Source organism: Schistocerca cancellata, chromosome 2 (genome assembly GCF_023864275.1).
Source record: "Schistocerca cancellata isolate TAMUIC-IGC-003103 chromosome 2, iqSchCanc2.1, whole genome shotgun sequence".
In the NCBI taxonomy this organism is placed as follows: Eukaryota; Metazoa; Arthropoda; class Insecta; order Orthoptera; family Acrididae; genus Schistocerca; species Schistocerca cancellata.
Genome location: NC_064627.1, coordinates 628546185 through 628568149, shown reverse-complemented (window position 1 = coordinate 628568149; position 21965 = coordinate 628546185). Strand labels below are relative to the sequence as shown.

At 44.1% G+C, this 21965-nt stretch overlaps 1 protein-coding gene across 1 annotated transcript in view; it reads left to right on the top strand.

Moving 5' to 3' along the window:
• The window catches only part of LOC126157176 (leucine-rich repeat-containing protein 15-like), a 994052-nt gene that overhangs the window by 932888 nt on the left and 39199 nt on the right, over positions 1-21965 (top strand). The window contains exon 6 of the mRNA XM_049916358.1: positions 9530-9808. Within this exon, the coding sequence (XP_049772315.1) occupies positions 9530-9808 (279 nt within the window). The remainder of the gene's footprint in view (positions 1-9529; positions 9809-21965) is intronic.

Sequence of the window (21965 nt, the reverse complement as noted above, 5' to 3'; positions counted from 1 at the left end):
TAGACCATTAATCCCAACTTTAAACACTGTATAGCTTTTTGGCATAGCATATAGGATTTCCAGGCACCTGGAATTGTTGTGTATGTGAGGCAGGAATAGGAGAGGTTTACACTCAGAACTTAATTACATTAGCGCCTGTTAGGTATTTTCTATTCAGCCTCAGGACATATCGATTGCCAGTTGACCTGTTTAATGTGCTGAGCCTGGCATTGCCGCTCCGCTGGTTGCGAAACACGTCGCTCGTGTATTGAGGCTTCTGTGATCGTCAGCTATCAAAACTCTAGAGGACCATCATATTGGGCTGGGGGTGCCTGCACAAGCACTGACCTGCCACCACCAGTGCGACACACTCACTTAGGTTGACTGCCTCCATTCAAGTTAGAGCAGTTATCATGTGGAACAGTCCATATGATGTCATGCAGTCTCCGGTAGACAGGCAGGCAGAAGTTCTGTGCTAATGCCCTTGTGCCTCCACTTTGGCACACAGGAAAACATCTGCTGTCCAGTGAGAGATGAATATCCCACCATAGTCGAATACACGAATTCCCACATAGAGCAAGGCTAACTATAACTGGACGGTTTCTGGCCTCTTTGTTCCTGGAATGCATCTCTTTTGTAAGTATTTCTAAAGTCTTAACCACGCCTGAGTTTTAAAAACACTTCAGGAATTGACACATCCATTACTGTTGCACACCACGTTGTCGCAGCTGAGGAGAGAACTTTCAGCATTAAAGTGAATCATATGTCGCAGTTCCATAACGACGCATTAGCTTGACGAAGCAAATCACATGCCTGAGTACGCATGGCAAGGCAACGGGAGCACGCTATCTCACTACTTTCGCACCGTGCTGTTACTTGTATTACTCGTCGATTCTGCATGACGCAAGTTTTTGATAGTTTTGCTGAGTGGCATAGAGCATCTAGTTATTACAAAAACTACGTCCCGTTGCAGTTCAGCGATAGCGATCTTTTCATTCAGGTAATTCATAATAACCTCGATAAATTCAAGAATTTTTTTGTTTCTAGGAGAACAACATAGGTAGCAGAAAATGCAGAAATTAATAGGTATAAATCTGATATGTGCAGAACAAAGGCATTGGGTTGCAACGTTAAGGCTTTTCCATTGCGTGGTGGACTCAAAACCACAAAAAGTAAGGAAATGACCTTTCCACAGTTTTTGACAAATATTGATGATAGTACCGACATCAAATGTGTCCACAATGTTTTTAAATAATTTACAACGATTTGAATATGTTATCCTCAGCAAGGGATCTTGTGTCGTGTATACATTAGCTACAACCCAGGTAAAATTGGAAAGGAGTGCTGTGATATAACGGCTTGTTAATGTTTTTGGAATGAAAGTTCTTGGAAATGGTGCGGAACATGTTTGCTCTTCTGTGATGATTTTCCTTTGCAGCACATGGTGTTTTCCGAGAATAGTTCCAACAATGTGTCTTCGATTTGCTTCCTGTAACTTACGAAGTCCAAGAACGATTACACTGTATTTGCGAAAAGTGTTCATGATCATATGGTAATGGTTTAATGTGCTTCATGCAATTTCACAATTTTACTGGCACTATATCTCTCAAAGTGTACTAGTGTACATATTTATCAAATGGTGACACTTTTCACAGTAGGGTAACCCCTGCTGTTTCTCTGTACCTAAGTACAGCACGCTGCACCAAATAGCATACAGTTAAAGTAGCAAGTCGGAGAGGTGACACAAATTTTTGTATTAGACTACAATCATAGTGAGCTACTCTACACACATCTTCAAAAAAAAGTTCAAATATGTGTGAAATCTTATGAGACTTAACTGCTAAGCTCATCAGTCACTAAGCTTACACACTACTTAACCTAAATTATCCTAAGGACAAACACACACACCCATGCCCGTGGGAGGACTCGAACCTCCGCTGGGACCAACCGCACGGTCCATGACTGCAGTCCCTAAGACCGCTCGGCTAATCCCGCGCGGCTCCTTCAAACCAATGTAGCACGATTAAGCCCTGGTATTACGACACCTATCCTGAAGATGTATCGACTTAATTATTAGGCTCACACACTGTATACTTCCACATAATTTCCAAATTATTTACGATGAACGTAATTATGTTTCCTGTAGCAAAGGCTTGTCTCGGAAGTCTTTTGCTGACGACGGTTGTGTATGGTCGTGATAGTGAGGTCTGCTACTACAACTTAATCTACATTCCGCTTGTCAGCAGATCTAGCATACAAACAACAGAACAACAATTTAACAACGCATGCACTTTGGACATCTGATATGCAACTGAAGAAGAAAAGAACTTATGCCTGACAATAGAGCTGCTCCCTATCTGTGTTCATAGCTGCTTGTGACCGCTGGAAGAGGGTTTCTAGGTATTGTATGTAGAAGAGCGTTTCCGTTAATTTAACCAATATTAACAACGTAGTATACACCTTATGATTTGACTCCACACGTTCTAGAGGCACAAAATACCCATCAAACATTCTGAAAAGCCACCACAGCTTTGTAGCCAGCGCACACTTCATCAAGTTTAAGAAAAGTACAGCATGTACCATAAATTAATCTTTATTGTATCACAGTGAAGTGTTAATACGACGTCAATTAGGAGGCTAGGTAAAGTAGGCTGCATAGTACGGGTAGTCACGAGCCAGAACTCTAGAGTTGGACTAATGCTTGTACTTGCCTGAGTTGGGTTGGAAAATGTGTCGTCATGATTACCCTCAATCTACATGACTAATTATAATTCACTAATGATGGCTGCACAGTCAGCTGAAATCTAGATCGGCAATGCATTAAAAAAGTCTCATGAGATTGTGATCGATGCGGACCATCTTTCTATCCTGGATTCAAACAGTAAGATATGTAGCAATAAATTCGTACTGTACATTGAAACAAGTCTCCAGTAACCTGAGTAGTAGATTATCAGATAGCTGAACATCAGTGACCACACACCTTTTGACAGATGACAGTATTTTTCTTTAACTAACACTGATTTCCACTGTAGGTGTAACTTGAGTTGATGGAAATTTGATATTGATGCGGAACTATTATTCTTACTGTAAATTGAAAGTGATCTGATGTCCACACTAGTATTATATTCATATTTCTAGGTTATTACTGACATAAATTGTAATTTTTGAGTGCTTTCTTTCATGTGGATCAATTCCCTTTGTCCTAGAAACAGCACAGGGGGAGGGTGGATGGCCTTGGGAGACAATGCTTTTTGTCCAGAAACACAGATTCACAGTGGTAGGAGAAAACCATCTGTTGTCTGACTAGTACCTGCAGGGGAGTGATGTCATGGGAAACCTGGCAACAATGCAGACTGCACCAGTATCCCTGGTCCGCCATCTTGAAATCCAGTAGGACAACAGCCCTACTTCTAGTGTGCCACCATAGGGGTTTTGGGTCGGGTCGGGTGGGGGGGGGTATAAGAGGCACAATTGGGCTATTTTTTAATTCCCCACGGAATCTTGAATTTCCTCCGTTTTTTTGACTTTCCTTCCATTTTATACATAGACTAATTTTCGTATGGCAGAGGCATAAGTGGGAGGGGAGAGAGAAATCTGGCAACTTTGCGTACTGTCGTAGAGGGGGCGCAGCGAGGAGTGAGTAAATCTGATTATTATGCACTCTGTGCTTGTTCTGCCCTAGTCTGCCTACTACAGACTAGATGTCATGGTGGCTTCTATTACTACCATGGGACTAGTGGATGTCTAGGTGAATGTTTTCCATAGTATAACACTTTCTCTACTATGAAATAAACAGAAATGTGACATGATCTGCAGTTGCCCTCTCAGTCAATGAGCCTCCGTTCCCTTGTGGTTGTGCCATTCCCAATATGCATACTAGTATTTGGCATAGTGAAACAGAGAGTTAGGATTGGGCAGGGAATCGTTCTAGGATAAGCAGTTTGTAAGGTGATTGCCTGCGAAAAGCATCTAGCCTAGGTTCGATTCCTGGCACTTCAAGAATTTTTTGTTGTACCTTCAGCTATGTATGGTACCCGTGAAAAAATCGCGTGTCATATTCTATGTGTATGTGAAAAGTTATCTCAAACTTTCTTGATCAATTGTTAAATGTAACCGCTTAGTACTGGTTTTTGCTTAGAGAGAGATATTTCGTATGTGGTAGCGATGTACTGTTAGTTAAACGACGAACGCAGGTGTTAATTGTTGCTTATATTTCATTCCCTGTTAAGTGCGACCTCTTAATTGTGCAATGGGTGGGATGATTTCCATTTTCGTATAATTTTTGTTTGCCGGCTGCAGACCGATGAAACTCTTGTTTAACAGCTTATCTGTGTTAACAGTATGTAGAGTTGTGAAACTTCACTGTAGACGACCATCAGTTGTTTATTTCTACCTGACATTTCAATTATTGCCGTGCATTACTTGTTGTGATGATTTAATGTAATTTTACTGAAATATGCAGGTTAAGGATTCTGCATACATACTGAATTCGAATAAGAAGAAAACAATGCCGTATTATGAATTCGTTTGTGCCCTTGGCCATATAGCGTCCCTTGTTTTCCCCCCTTGTTATGGTTTGATTTATATGCAGATTTGTTATCAATCACCGAATCAGTTTTGGCCCATTTCCATATTCTTCCATAGGTTGCTGAGGGTCTGAGATTACTTTTCACGATAGATCTGACTAAATTTCATAAACTGCCTCTCCATGACAAGATTTCGCTTACAGGATATTGGATGTCAAGCTTGCTTGTAGAACGTAAAATATGGTTATCAGTAAATACCATATATTACAGATTGGCAAAACGTGAGCCGCTGCGTTTCGGACTGTGTGATATTCATATACGCTCCTTCGAGGGGTTATGCCTTATACCTCTCCAAATAAATGGCTTGCATGTACTTACGGTACTATGTTGGTATTTGTATGAGTCTTCTGTACATCTGACGAAGTAGCTGAATTAGGAAATTGTCTGCAATTCTTGGTCTAAAAGCACTTAACTATTACCTTTCTATTTCAAGTGAATAATATTATTGAATTCCACAAAATAGCGTAGGTAACTGAATAGTTTTTTGTAAGTTTACTACAGAAGGATTCATGCATTTTTAGCAATAGTAAATACACCTTCAAAATTAATTTCTGTTGCACTATTGATTACAGCGCGATTTAGTAATGAAGATTGGCACGAATAAAATAAAATATTTCGCGGTAATGAATGCCTGACGTAGTGGACACACAATGAAAAATTTTTCTCAGCTGAGGAGAGAGTTGTTCCTAGAGGATGGTATACCTGGGAACACATGGTATGTCTTTGTCTTTGTCTCAATCTAATGACCGATTAGAATCACGTGAGGGAATGCGCGCCAAAGACTGCAATATGCAGGTCCGACCATTTCTACTCCTGTTATTGTTGTGAGACGTTAGATTGTGTACTGTGCAGACTTTGTAAATACTACCACAGCTTCGTATTATTCAAGTGGTGTATAACTGTGTTAAAGATTAAAGTCACATAATCTTATGGTGAGTAAAACTGAGTATATTTTTAATACTAATTACATAACTTGTGGACGGTTAAGCCATATATTTTTGGTACCTTACCATGTTATACCTTGAAACGGAAGGAGGTCCTCTACCATGCAACACGTGATATGTGGAGTGGACTGAGTGTCTTCAGTGTCTTAACTATTTACGCTGTTTTGAAAAAGAAAATTTCCCAAAATCTTTTGTTTCAAAGTGTTTTTCGCTTGTGACCAGTTTCTGGTAACGTTGTTCTTCATTTGATTTCACTCACTGGTTTTGCTGCATGATAGATTATTAATGTAAGGCACTGATTATTGAATACTGTATTAACAAGATTTTCTCATTTCACGGTTGCAACGCTTTTAAATCTGAACAGAATATTTGTTTACTGCTACATGATGACGTTGTACCTTCACAGTTTTCCACGTTTGGAAAAAATCTTACTCTCCCGGAGTAAGTTTTGTCATTTCAAAAGAAGATTCCAGTACAAATAAAGTGAATTCTGTTATCTGAGAATGGAATAAGGAAATGTGTTAAGCTTCTATTACAGGGCTGGCTGGAGGCGAAAGTCTGAAACGTGTTCCGAGGTAAAATACTTGCTGTACTGTACGAAACATAGGTCAAATATTAAGACAGGAAAATGCACAACAGTCGTTCATAACAGCTTTCTGAAGACAGGAATCGCGAAATTGAAAGCTGCAAAATGGGAAGCTAAATTCGCAATGAAATTTTCACCCTACTACGGAGTGTGCGCTCTTGGAGCCCGGGACTCCAACAGTGACCATAGTTCATCACGTCGTGCCTGGGTAGCTCAGTCGGTGGAGCACTTGCACGCGAAAGGCAAGGGTCTCGAGTTAGAGTCTCGGTCTGGCCCAAAGTTTTCATTTGACACGAAATTTCAAAACAGAAATTGTTCTTGAATATGTTTTGATAGAAAGAAATCAAGAGACGAAGCACGTACTTCACCTTATTATTTCCACATAGGTTAATGTATTACGCCAAGCGTCCGAAAATCAGAAATAGTGAGGAAATAAGAGAGTATTTATAGAACAGTGTATCGAAAGGGTTACAGAATCGGTCAGTGATTAATAATAAGCTGCTTGGCGTTAAATAATCCTCAAAGCATACAGCTTGAAAAAAGTAATGTAGTATAAAAACTGTCTGTAATGATAGGATTCACTGGAGTTGTTAACACGAATATAACATTGACAAACAGAAGAGAGCAAATGTTCTGGAAAATCTTGTAGCAAAGACAGGTTGTTGGTATACAGAATAGCAATATACAGTTCTGAGTAAGTGAAGATAGTTGTCATAGTAAAAGTGCAACAATTTACAGGTCCCAGTACTACTGGGAATGTTGTGACATTGGCACTAGCGCAGAGATGGAGAACCGTAGTCGTGTACTGGTTGAATGACGTACTGCACTACTGTGGAATAGTTGTTCGACTTCTTGCTGTAGACTGGAGAGTAATATAATACGTCCTGTGACTGTTTTATCATGACAGTAGCTGTATCCTCGTACGGAACTGAAATGGGGCAATAAACACAATTAGAGATTTAAAAATGTGCTGTTACAGAAGAATGAAGAAGATGGACTGGATAGATTCGATAATAATAATAATTGAAGACCTGCAGCATCGATTTAGGGGCAAAAGACTTTTATAGCAGAGCAGCACTAAAATAATGGATACACTGATAGCATATATCAACATCTACTTTACATATACATCTTCTTGACTATTCTGCAATTCACACTTGACTACCAGGCAATGGATTCATGGAGTTACGATCGGACTATTTCTCTACTGTTCCACTCTGGAACAGTGAGATGGGAAAACGAACACTTTTAAATCTTTCCGTGCTTGATCTGATTACTCTAATTCTATTACTATGATAACTCCTTCGTAATTAGGTTAGTGTTAACAAAATGTTTTTACCTTCTGAGGAGAAAGCTATTGACTGAAATTTCGCGAAACAATCTGGCACCAACGGAACACACCTTTGTTTTAAGGATTACCAAACCAACTCACTGCTCTTATCGGTGACAGACTTCTCATTATTACGTGATATTGCAAAACAAGATCTGTTTCTTTGAACCTTTCGATGTCCTCCGTTACTTTTATTTGGTACGAATCCCATACACGGCAACAGTAATGCAGAGGAGGACGGACAAGCGTAGTGTAGATAGACTCAGTGGTAGACCTGTTGCATGTTGAAAGTGCTCTGCAAATAAAACGTTGTCTGTAGTTCGCCTTCCCCTCAACATTATCTGTGCTATCGTTACATTTTAAATAGTTGATTGTTCGTAATTGTAGGTCCTGGGGTATTAACTATTAGCTTATTTGACGTAAGAGTTTTCTGGGTTGGTACCGCGTCATAATGTAAAAACTACTGCTGCTGGAGAAAAACCAACGTTTCGGCCACGATTACAACGGCCTTCTTCTGGGTGGAATGGTGCGTTCAAGCTATGCAGTGTACTTTATATTTTGTTGTTAGTGTTCATTGCGCATGCCATTACGTCATAATTTTAAAAGGTAGTTAGTTTCATTGGTCATTAAAGAAAAGGAAGAGGAAGAGGGAACTTTATTTTAATAGGTTATTGCGATGGAGGGAGAAGGTGACCTCTGTTTTCTATTGGCTCTTGTGTTATGTACCATGATTGGTGGTCACCGTCGAATGAGAAGTTTGCTGTTGTTTACCAACTGCTGGACGTCGGCAGCGCGGCGGCAGTTACTCGCCGGTAGTGGTCGTGCCTCGTGTTGACAGTGCGGTCTGTTGGGCTCTGATTGCTGGCAGCCAAGATGGAGCAAGCGTGAGTCCATCCTCCGTGTTCATGTTTTTAGGGTGTTTAAGTATTTCGATGGCCTCTCTGATTTTGCGTTTCGTCATAAGTGGCTGCTTGGCCAACACACAGGCTTCGCTGAATTTTATTTCTTTTTCGCAGTCTTTCTGGTGTTCTGCCACTGCGGATTTGTTGTGTTGCTTATTTGGTAATAGAGGGAAAAGTGAGAGGGCAAAATTTCTAGTCAGAGAGGTTGAAGTGAATGTAGGTTGCAGAGATGAACGTATAGGACAGGCTGACTAGCGCCGAAGTGAGCAACGTCCTACTGTGTGGGCTGCTGGATATCATACGAGCTTAGCTACTAGAGCCATAAATTTAATATTTTCCATCATACGAAATATTTTCAAGTAACTTACAGGAATACAATAGGTTGACGTCGTCGACAACTGCCGATATTTGGGTAGGAGATAATAATAATAATGGCGTATGGCATCGTTGGCTGGCAGGCCCCATGCGAAGAAGTTCGGCCGTCGTATTGCAAGTTCTTTTTAGGTGACGCCACTTTGGCGACTTGCGCGCGTCAATGATGATGAAGAACACACAACATCCAGTCATTACGAGGTAGAGAAAATTCCTGACCCCGCCGCGAATCGAACCAAGGACGCCGTGCGCAGGGAGCGAGAACGCTACTGCAAGACCACGAGCTGCGGACGGCAGGGGATCATCTTGTCATTTTCAAGGCGAAACTCTAGCAGGAGAGCAGTACGCAAGAAAATTTACATCATTGGTTTACACCGCAGTTCCGGAAAGATAAGACACACACACACACACACACACACACACACACACACACACACACAAATTGTAAACACTAGAGCCACCAAAGATGGCCGACGCCAGGAGTTATCGATAGTGAAAATCACTAAACAACGGCTGAGGTAGCGTTAACTCATTCCGTTGGTTGAAATACAGACTGTTGTAGAAGACGGCGTCACCCGGCTACATTCTCGTGAGTTATTTGTTCATTGTATACGTCCGAAGAAATTCCGATCTCACAATACGTAATATAAAACCCGAAGAGACTTTCAAGACTTATTACGCCGGGAAAGCCTACGTAGTCACAATACGTAATATAGTTGTAGCTTTTTTTCATTTTTAGCAGTTTATTTCTCAGTACTTTGTACCTTTCTCCTATAATCGTTTGAAAGCAGGGGCATCGTGTGTGAGGTGTGAGATGTGCGTGTGCGCAGGTGCTGAACCTGACGGAGAACAACATCTCGCACGTGCTGGACCACAACTTCCGCGGGCTGGCCGAGCTGCAGGCGCTGCACCTGGACGACAACCGCATCGAGTCGATGCCGAGCGGCACGTTCCGGCACCTGCAGGAGCTGCGCGTGCTCACGCTGGCCAGGAACCGCTTCGCCGAGCTGGGCCCGCGACTCTTCCTCATGCTCGGCAAGCTCACAGAGCTCGACCTCAGCGGCAACCGGCTCGGAGACCTCAATCCTGAAGTCTTCAAGGACGTCCAGGTAAGCACCAGTCGCGTCCAAGTTTGCACGTAGCAGTGTTTCCTGTTCGTCGCAGAGTTATTGTGGCGTCTTTCCTACAGCAAGAAACGCCATTTTTATTTTCATCAGTATTCTGACTGATCTGATGCGTATCGTCAAAACTTCCTCTCATGTGCCAGCCACTTCATCTCAGAGAGTCATTACAACCAAAGTCCTCAATTACACTACTGGCCATTAAAATTGCTACACCACGCAGATGACGTGCTACAGACGCGAAATTTAACAGTCAGGAAGAAGATGCTGTGATATGCAGATGATTAGCTTTTCAGAGCATTCACACATGGTTGGCGCCGGTAGCGACACCTACAACGTGCTGACATGAGGAAAGTTTCCAACCAATTTCTCATAAACAAACAGCAGTTGACCGGCGTTGCCGGGTGAAACGTTGTTGTGATGCCTCGTGTAAGGAGGAGAAATTCGTACCATCACGATTCCGACTTTGATAAAGGTCGGATTGTAACCTATCACGATTGCGGTTTATCGTATGGTTACATTGCTGCTCGCGTTGGTCGAGATCCAATGACTGTTAGCAGAATATGGAATCGGTGGTTTCAGGAGGGTAATACGGAACGCCGTGCTGGGTCCTAGCGGCCTCGTATTACTAGCAGTCGAGATGACAGGCATCTTATCCGCATGGCTGTAACGGATCGTGCAGCCACGTCTCGATCCCTGAGTCAACAGATGGGGACATTTCCAAGACAACAACCATCTGCACCAACAATCGGATGACGCTTGCAGCAGCAAGGACTGTCAGCTCGGAGACCACGGCTGTGGTTACCCTTGACGCTGCATCGCAGACAGTAGCGCATGCGAAGTTGTACTCAACGACGAACCTGGGTGCACGAATGGCAAAACGTCATTTTCTCGTATGAATACAGGTTCTGTTAACAGCATCATGTTGGTCGCATTCGTGTTTGGCAACATAGCGGTGAACGCACATTGGAAGCGTGCATTCGTCATCGCCAAACTGACGTATCACCCGGCTTGATGGTATGGGGTGCCATTGGTTACACGTCTCCGTCACCTCTTGTTCGCATTGACGGCACTTTGAACAGTGGACGTTACATTTCAGATGTGTGACGACCCGTCTATCTACCCTTCATTCGATCTCTGCGAAACCCTACATTTCAGCAGAATAATGCACGACCGCGTGATGCATGTCCTGTACCAGCCTTTCTGGATACAGAAAATGTCGACTGCTGCCGTGGCCAACACATTCTCCAGATCTCTCACCATTTGAAAACGTCTGGTCAATGGTGGCCGAGCAACTGTCTCGTTACAATACGCCAGTCACTACTCTTGATGTGTGGTATCGTGTTGAAGCTGCATGGTCAGCTGTACCTGTACACTCCATCCAAACTCTGTTTGACTCAATGCCCAGGCGTATCAAGGCCGTCATTACGGCCAGAATTGGTTGTTCTGAGTGCTGATTTCTCATGATCTATGCACCCAAATTGCGTGAAAATGAAATCAAATGTCAGTTCTAGTATAATATATTTGTCCAATGAATACCCGTTTATCACCTACAGTTCTTCTTGGTGTAGCAGTTTTAATAGCCTGTAGTGTTTTTGCTCGATATATGCCTGTATGCATTAGAGTTTGTTACCTACACAGTCCTCTCGAGTTCTATGGATGTTATTTCATAATGTCATGTCACCTTATCCCTCCATCGTATCAACTGTTGCCACATCCTCCTCTCCTCGGCAATTCTGCAGGGAACCTACTTGTTTCCTATCTTATCTGTCCACCTAACTTTCAACATGCTTGTATACCATGCGATGCTTCTATTGACTCCAATGAATGAGTTGTGTAGTTATAGCACATCTGCTCACTGACGCTAGTTCCGACAGTCTCGTGTATTTATACTCCTGGAAATTGAAATAAGAACACCGTGAATTCATTGTCCCAGGAAGGGGAAACTTTATTGACACATTCCTGGGGTCAGATACATCACATGATCACACTGACAGAACCACAGGCACATAGACACAGGCAACAGAGCATGCACAATGTCGGCACTAGTACAGTGTATATCCACCTTTCGCAGCAATGCAGGCTGCTATTCTCCCATGGAGACGATCGTAGAGATGCTGGATGTAGTCCTGTGGAACGACTTGCCATGCCATTTCCACCTGGCGCCTCAGTTGGACCAGCGTTCGTGCTGGACGTGCAGACCGCGTGAGACGACGCTTCATCCAGTCCCAAACATGCTCAATGGGGGACAGATCCGGAGATCTTGCTGGCCAGGGTAGTTGACTTACACCTTCTAGAGCACGTTGGGTGGCACGGGATACATGCGGACGTGCATTGTCCTGTTGGAACAGCAAGTTCCCTTGCCGGTCTAGGAATGGTAGAACGATGGGTTCGATGACGGTTTGGATGTACCGTGCACTATTCAGTGTCCCCTCGACGATCACCAGTGGTGTACGGCCAGTGTAGGAGATCGCTCCCCACACCATGATGCCGGGTGTTGGCCCTGTGTGCCTCGGTCGTATGCAGTCCTGATTGTGGCGCTCACCTGCACGGCGCCAAACACGCATACGACCATCATTGGCACCAAGGCAGAAGCGACTCTCATCGCTGAAGACGACACGTCTCCATTCGTCCCTCCATTCACGCCTGTCGCGACACCACTGGAGGCGGGCTGCACGATGTTGGGGCGTGAGCGGAAGACGGCCTAACGGTATGCGGGACCGTAGCCCAGCTTCATGGAGACGATTGCGAATGGTCCTCGCCGATACCCCAGGAGCAACAGTGTCCCTAATTTGCTGGGAAGTGGCGGTGCGGTCCCCTACGGCACTGCGTAGGATCCTACGGTCTTGGCGTGCATCCGTGCGTCGCTGCGGTCCGGTCCCAGGTCGACGGGCACGTGCACCTTCCGCCGACCACTGGCGACAACATCGATGTACTGTGGAGACCTCACGCCCCACGTGTTGAGCAATTCGGCGGTACGTCCACCCGGCCTCCCGCATGCCCACTATACGCCCTCGCTCAAAGTCCGTCAACTGCACATACGGTTCACGTCCACGCTGTCGCGGCATGCTACCAGTGTTAAAGACTGCGATGGAGCTCCGTATGCCACGGCAAACTGGCTGACACTGACGGCGGCGGTGCACAAATGCTGCGCAGCTAGCGCCATTCGACGGCCAACACCGCGGTTCCTGGTGTGTCCGCTGTGCCGTGCGTGTGATCATTGCTTGTACAGCCCTCTCGCAGTGTCCGGAGCAAGTATGGTGGGTCTGACACACCGGTGTCAATGTGTTCTTTTTTCCATTTCCAGGAGTGTACCTCTTACTTACCAAAAATAAAAGGCAATAACGCAGCACGGTTTCATCGTGTCTTATGGCGCCCCAGCACCGCTTTTTTTTACACTTTGTCGGTGGTTCTTTCAGCAGGTACTGATTGCCGATGTAGCTATGTCTCAGTTACGGCACCGACTCCATGCGAAGTATGGAAAGCGGTCGCTCATTAAAAGCCAAATGTCCTCCTCCTTGTCAGACAGTGAGGCGCATTCTCTGTTTCAGAAGGACAAGTGATTCACCTGCCTACCTCCGTCACGGAACGGGCAGCTCCCTGTGGACCCACATTTGCTTTCAGGAAGACTTGATCCATAGCCGCGGACCATCAATTAATAAATATGCTTACTCGAGTTTCCATCGCCTCGCTGCCCTAAACACAGCTTAACGAATTATCGTTCTGTTCCTAGCTTTGAAATTTACTACTTTTAGTGAACTCAGCTAACAGTATACAAACAGATTCCCACACTGTCACTCCGTCTGCAAAAAAGGAATACATGGAACATCGTATTTATACCTCGACCGCTAAAAAACGAACTGACACTGCAGGAAATGTTGGATAACCACAACACATGTAGTTTACAGAAAATATAATTATTGCGAATGACATTAATGCAATTGCTTTGTGTAAAATTATTCAAACAATATGGAACAAATGTTTTATTTTTCCAGTGCGCTTTCTGCAAATGTTCTCTGTGTAATCGTGAGGGTTACTGGGGATGTCATTAGTCAACTGTGATCGAACTGTTATCTCTTCGTACTTCCATATTAAATCGGATGATGGTGGTACATCAGCTGGTACAATTTTTATTAAAAAAGAAACTCCTCCAGCTATACGTAAGATTTCATATATATTTGGCTATTAGTTTCGACGTTGCGTCAACGCCATCTTCGGGCCCGTACACTTCGATGATATCAATTGTGTGTGGCTGAGTACTAGAGGTCCGCGGTGAGACCAGTACGTGCAGTTCAAAATGGTTCAAATGGCTCTGAGCACTATGAGACTTAACATCTGTGGTCATTAGTCCCCTAGAACTTAGAACTACTTAAACCTAACTAACCTAAGGACATCACACACATCCATGCCCGAGGCAGGATTCGAACCAGCGACCGGAGCGGTCACGCGGTTCCAGACTGAAGCGCCTAGACCGCACGTCCACACCGGCCGGCAGTACGTGCAGTAACTAGTGACACTAGTGGCTGCCCGCCTTCCATGTGGAGCACGTATTGGTCTCACCACAGACTTCCAGTACTCAGCCACACACAACTGATATCATCAAAGTGTACGGGCCTGAAGATCGCGTTGACTAAACATCGAAACGGGTAGCGAAATAAATATGAAATCTTAACTACAGCTGAAGGAGTCTCACTTTTAACAAAAACGAGAACTGTTATCTAGTCTCCTAAGAAATAATCGTAAAGTTGCTGCCCAGATATGTCACAAGCTTCGAGGCATACTCCAGCTACGTGACATCTGACTATCCAAAGAATTTAGACTCTTCAGTCGCTCATCAAGTAGTATTTGGACCTATGCTGCCAGCTGCTTCTCAAAAATCTGTCTTTTAGTAAAAAATTGCCACCATCATTAACCTCTGGAACGGATTTATGAGAACGGAGCAACTCTTTTGCTGTCATGTAATTGATGCAAGCTAGGATTGTTCTTAGACGCGCCTGTCAATGTTAATAATGAGTAACTAACGCATTGTAGTCGTACCCGTTGTTTTTTAAGCACAGTGGACACCAATATACTTCTATAGTCGTGTTCAGGATGACGTTCTTATTTTACAAAACCGGTCCAGTTGTCATTGGCATGGCAGCCAGATTCTTCGCAGTGGAAATCCAGATAAAATTATGGTTTTAATGGTAGTGGTGGCTCCTGAGCAGCGGAGTCTTTCTCCAGGTGTACTTGGCGCCCCTCAGGCATAGTTGTCTTGGCTGCCTGCCTCTGACGTCACGGAAGCAAACCAATGACTCCCTACCGCCACCCAACATCGTATCTCTTTAATTAATATTAAGTCTTTCGTTTGGTCGTGGATGCTCTAATAAATTTAGTGTCAGTTTTTCTTAATCTAAGATCACCTATAACTTCTTGAACCCTTCAACTGAAGATACGTGAAACAAAATGATTTTATGACCACAATGAAATTTCAGGGTACAGTGTTTCGGCGGCAGATGCTTCAGTCAGTGAAGTTCACCCATGTCCTCTAGCAGGCGTTTCTCTGACCATATGTGGGCATGAAAACGTCGTCGAAATTTCGGGCGACTGGTGACACAGTATTGCACATAGTGCTTGTCTTCGTTTATATTTCACCACCCATAGAATACTGTAAGCATCAGTTCGAAAATGCTTCGATTCTATTATTTTCCGGTTTCAAACAGTCAGTGTTTCATGTCCATACAGAGTTGTGCTCTAGAACTGCCTAAATTTATTCCTAAAGTTAAGGCTAAGTTTAATACTAGACCTACTTTAGCCAAGAATACCATCTTGGCCTGTGCTTGTCTGCCTTTTATATCATTGTCACGCGAATAAAGTATATAAGAAAATGATCATTCTAATACAGGATAGGGAAAAGTAAAAGAGTACCGGAAAGTATTTTCAGCAGAACTGCTTCTGGACTTGCCTTTGTTAATGGACATCACAAAAGATGCTAAAATAGTCATCATCCACGTCGATGCAGCGCTGTGCTCGATTTATGACGCTGTGAGACAAGCTTAGCATCTCTGCTTGAGATATGGCAAAGTAGCGTTATTGAAGTACATCTCACCCTTCAATTTGCCACACCGGGAGAAAGTTCAGGCAAATGGCGTGACCAGAGAAACCTCATGCGCTGTTGGTCCCTCTTGCTGAACATATCAGTACATTCGTTTTTCTTCTGGGTTGATTAAATGGATTAAACAGTTCCTCCTGTTTTCTGGTACTCGCACTCTTTTCGAATAGGTAAAGTTTTTATTCGCTACGGAGTCGGTTTCGCATCATTTTGTCGCTGCGTTTTGCATTGGAGATTTTGTTGGAGATTCTGCCGGTACACGTTCAGTTTTACACTCTTGTGAAAACAGTTCCCTGCACGTTTCCTACGAACTGTGCTTGGCATAACAGTCGACAAAAAAACATGCACTGTTTCCCCGTGAGCATCATTTTGTACTGCATTCAACCGCTCGCTAAACGCGTCTGAAGCTCTTCCTCACTCAATGTAATTACACAGAAAAGTACTCGGGCCAGAGTGCCCGTGAGGTGCACTCCCTGGAAAATGCGGCTTGTGCAATGAAATCACGGCTTCCGGCATTATCTGTAGTTCTTTAACGAGGGTCTTTGCTGCGCCAGTATTACGAATACATTGCCTAAAAAAAGGTAGAGCACCCACAAGTGGAGGACGAAACAAAATGAAACTTCATGGCTTGAGAGGGTACGTTACGTTATTTTAGTGATTACAGAGTCAAGGCAAATTTGAAAAGTATTTGGCAGCATGACTTTGCACCCGCTCTGGCCTGGATTGGAAGGGTGCAATACAGCCCTTGTATCCGATTCTGAGGCAACCTGGCCCACATTTGTTGATATCGTGGATGGTGGCACTGGGGCGGAGGTGACATCAGAGCTGTTCCCACACATGTTCTATCCGGGACAATTCTGGGGAGTTTGCTAGCCACGGGAGTAAAGCAACATCACGCAGACAGTGCTGTGTGTGGACGAACATTGTGCAGCTGGAAAGTGGTACCACGATACTATCGCATGAGACATAATACATGAGGGGGCAAGTGTCCGTGATGTACCACTGTGTCATCAGAACTGTCTGAGTCACTACCAGCTTTAATTTGAAGTCACACCCGATGGCTCCCCACACCGTGGCGCCAGTTATAACAATGACCCTCTCGAAATCATTGAAAGAATGAGAGCTTTCCCACATTTCTGCCACACTAGTCGACGATGGTCGTCCTGGATGGCGCAGGACCACGATTCACCGCCAAACGCATTGTGAAACCACTCAGCACTACTACACGCTTCACTGTCATAGCATCACTCCAAATGTTGTGTTAAGGGCAAGCTACTCATAGCGTGGTACTTCCGTAGTGCTGACAGTCTCCGATCAACGTTGCCAGATGACACAGACTGTTGCATCCCTTGTTCTCGAATGGCAGACGCAGACATAAATATTGCACGACGGGCTTGGTACACATTGCTTTGATCTTTCCTTGTGGAGGTCAGACGCATCCGACTGACGGCGAATGTACCCTCTTTCACGTTTCCATGCAGTCCAACATCGGGGCCGTTGTCACATGCGGATTCCCCAAAGATCGGGATATTACACCAGTCGACCAAACAGACACACAAACTCTGTTAGGTCTTGATAATTCTGTGTCATGCGAGTACAGTCCATCTCTTTGCCGTTTACAACGAGTATCTGACGCTGTTCATGCCTCTTATATACATTTGCAGGTCTGGTAACAACACTAAACACCAACAACACCAATGCGTTCCGATGACCGTTCTATGAGTCACAGAGAATTGCCACACTAATAAGTTACCTACGCGCTGATAGTGTGCGCGTGTACAAAGTTACGTTGCCATCCAACAATATCTTCAGGGTGCTTCAATAGCTTTTCAAGCAATGTATTTCCCGGACCAGTTCATTTTCCCTCCCTTTAATACAGGATCATAAAACTAAAAATTTGTGTCATTTTCCAATAAAAGGGCAATAATCGGGCAATGTCGCATCTTGATTTTACTTGGGAAATCCTTTTACCTACTAATTTATACAAGTAAGATTCAAAGCTCGACCTCACATACACACTTCCGCCAATTTCTCTGTTCTAGGTTTCAAACATCTCAGAGGCTCCTCTGCATATATTAGGGGGGTAGCACTCCTGGATGTAACTTGTAAGGGAGGGCTGAGAGACGTATTTGGGTAGCTATGTCGGTGACACCAATGTCCATGGAAGGCAAGGTACTACGTGTCCCACATGCTGTTACTGCCAGGAAGTGTCAAAGCAGTGTGTACTGCATTGCAGAGTGAATAATTTACTATTAAAATCAGGACAGCTAACCATGGATAGCGTCAAGTAACTGAGGGGTAGAATCAGTACATGCAATGCGATATGATAATGTAATTAGTGACCTCGCATTCAGCTGCTTTTTCAACTATGACACCACAGGATATGGCCAAGCATCAGGATGCAGCCCGCATGCCAATGAGTCGTGTGAGTTCCAGACTTAACGGTGTTACACGTTATACGAAGCATGCTGCGCCGACCGAATCAAAACGTCTGCACAGCCACAACAAAGAAAACCCCCGGATATCACAACAGTACAAACCTGCCTTCAGCTGCCATCTACAACCTTTTATGGACGTGGAGCAAGTGATAGGCCAATGTAGACCCTCTGTAATATGTTTCACATAAAGGCGTTCTCCAAATACAACCTCTCCCTCCATACTGGTGATGCTGGGAAAAGTTTAAAAGTTCCTGGCATTTAGTTAGTTTCAGAAGAGTTGTCTACAGTCCACAACGAATTTATACAGCTCAAATACCTTTCTAAGATGCCCACGATAGTTTGTCGTTTCTCCTATAAAAACTAGCTTTTGCGACTTACATCCACTTTAACATCCACATCTCAGTTATTTTATTTCATTTAGCATACAACGATAGGAAAAGAAAACTTTTATGCTCTGTGCGTCAGCGTCTGATGAATTATGACGTGCCGTTGAGTATTTCAAGGCAGAAGGCAAGAATAATATCTTTTCGTGTAAAATTTTCTACGTAACGTATTTTTCACTTTCAGGAGAGGAGACAAGAAATAACCATCTGAAACTGTAATGTAAAGGGTAAAATCTATTGTCATGCATCGATAGCCAATGACGTTGGATCGGAGATTTTGTCAGAGTCAAATGCACCGACACATATGTCATAGGTGCTGAGGATAGTTAGAAATGAAACAAATGAAAGCTAAGCAGGTGTTCGCCACTGAGTAGGACACAGAACGAGAGATTACAGAACTGTACTAGATACGCTGATGACCTAGAACACGACTTTTCCAACTGCGCGACTGAATGCCACCTGTGGGCGTTGGACGCGTGACGTTGTAAATAAGAGCAGCAGCGACCAATGAGGAACCATTGTAATGACGATCATTGTAATGCCAGTAAGTGCGGCCGCACGAAAACTTGATTCGGGCAACATGTGACCAGCGGGTCGCATTTTGACAATCACTAGGCTGCACAGATATAAACGACTTCGACGATGAACAGATTGTTATGGTCCGGCGTCCGGGAACAAGCAAATCGGTAACAGCGAAGTTGGTCGACTGTGAGCGTACTTCTGTTGTGATCACTTATGGAAAGTGACTGAAGGACTGTGAAGCAATGATTAGGCGATAAGGTTTTGCGCGTGACATCTCATCACAGAGCTTGGAAGTCAAGGCTGTGACAGACTCCTGCAACGGTCCGAAATTATAGTAGCTGTCGCAGCTTGAGTATCGTTCATGTCCCTGACACGAGACGGCGTCGCAACCGAAGCGAGTTGACCGCAAGTGGCGTCATCAGCATATACCACGCACCTGGGCCACACGTCACGACACGTGATGGGACCCTGTGATCGCTGGCTGTGTTTAACGAAGCTTCTCAGACCACGTCGATCACTTCTACTGAGATCGCGCTAATGGAAACAGTCGCACACCGGTATGTTATATTACGGCGACAACAGGCTACGATCCTAGACTTTCATGGACTTGATTCAACTGACTGTATGTCCTTAGTGTCAATTCACCCTGCATGTACTCGATTTAACCCTCTGTGTGAATTTTTATACTCAATGAATTGTGTTCATACTTGCAACATACAACAGTTGAAGGCTTTCCTGCTCTGTAAATTAAGGTAGATGACGATTTTTAAGAGATCTGACGACAGTGTACTGGTGCCGGCACAAATTTTTCGGAGTACACCGTTCAGTGCAAATGTTAGACATCGCGCTCGGCAGCAGGCAGCTCCTACAAACTCAAATGGTGGCTCAGTGACATCTTCATTTACGAAAACAATGGGTATAGAACTATCAAGATAGAACCGTGGACAATAGAAACGTGTGAGCTGATAGGGATCAAGAGATCATACCGATTTGTCCGTGGATTAATGGAAACGTGATTAATGGAAACGTATAGCCTGTTCGGATGAATCGCGATTCTTGTTACACAATGTCGATGTGTCCGAATAAGCCATCATCCAAGTGAACAGCTGCTAGAAACTTGCACCACTCCTTGGACGCAGGTCAATGAGGGCACTATTATACTATGGAGGACATTCACTTGATCTTTCATGCAACTTGTGAAAGCTGCTGATTTTGTACACATTATTGTGGATCATCTGCATCCCTCCATGCCTGATTTATTACCCACAGCGGCGGCATTTTCCAACAGGATAACTGTCTATGTTGCAGGGCCAGATTTTTGTTACGATGTTTTGAGGAGCAATATGGAAAGCTGATGTCTCTGTGTTGGCCTACGAATGTGCGTGATCTGAACCCGATGGAAGACGTCTGGGACAATGTCGGGTGCGAACTCCACGGCTAAGAACCACCGCTCCATATTTATGTGAACTGTCTGACGTGTGAGCAGACATATGGTGCTACGTACCTCCGGAAACCCACCATAGATTTATTAGACCCGTGCCAGGCAGAATCGAGGTGGAATTGCATTCCAAAGGTGGTCCTACACCCTACAAATCACGTGGTCTTTAAGATTTGAGTGACGTAGTGCAACTATATAAAATTCACGCTTAATGTCCATTGAAAAAAGGTTCCAAAAAGAAGTAATCTACACTTAATGATTATTTGCTAATTACTATTCGCTGTGAAAGAGTTTATCATTTTAACAAAATGGTCATATTTTTTTCAGATGTACTTAAAGTTCTTAATTTTGCTAAAATATTTTGTCTTACGCAACAGAACATTGTTGTATCTCAAATAATTTTCACTTATTTCCACATTGTAAACACACTGCCGGAAAAAATATTTGTACATCGTTTTAGACGTTTGCAGTTCACTCGAGTTTTATGAATACATGAAATACATAAACTGAGCAGATTAACCGATCAGGAGTAAGAGCGGTTCTGAGTACCCATTCTGAAGCACCCATATTAATACGGGGTGTAGAATCAATGCAGGCGCAGATTCTGGCATGCAGGCGATCGTACAGATGGAGAATACTGCCCTGGGATACGTCATGAAACGGCGGATCGACTTCTTGGTTGACGATTCGCGAGAGTCACTTCACAAGCCATCATATCCCACACTTGCTCGATTGCAGATAAGTCGAGAGATCGTGCTGGACTGAGAAGTTGCTGCACGTCTTGCAGAGCACCATGAATTTCATGAGGAGTGTATGGGTGAGGGTTATCCTGTAGGAACAAGCGCTGGTTAGCGTCTTCTCTAGAAACTCAAAAGGTGAAAGAGTTGTAACTTATCACACAACAGACCATAATGCCAGGCATGGGGACAGTGTCTCGGACGAATACATTCTGTGAGACAGTACTGACTGGGTCTACGTCGACCATCACTTGCGTTCCATCTTCCAAGTAATCCTCTGACAGCACCAGCCTTGAACGTAGATACTGTGGCGTGAGTGGGAGATGGGCTACAGCTGTGCGTGCCCACAGTCCCTCTGCTTGTAACCGGTTCGCATCAGTTGGTGTTGACGCGTCTGGGCTCATAATCCCCCTTATCTATGCTGTGATAGCTGTAAGATCTGCCACTGCTGCCCTTACAACACGACGATCCAGACGGTCGTCTGTGCTGCGTGGATGTCCTGAAACTCGTCCACTGGTGTGAGAATGTTCACGTGA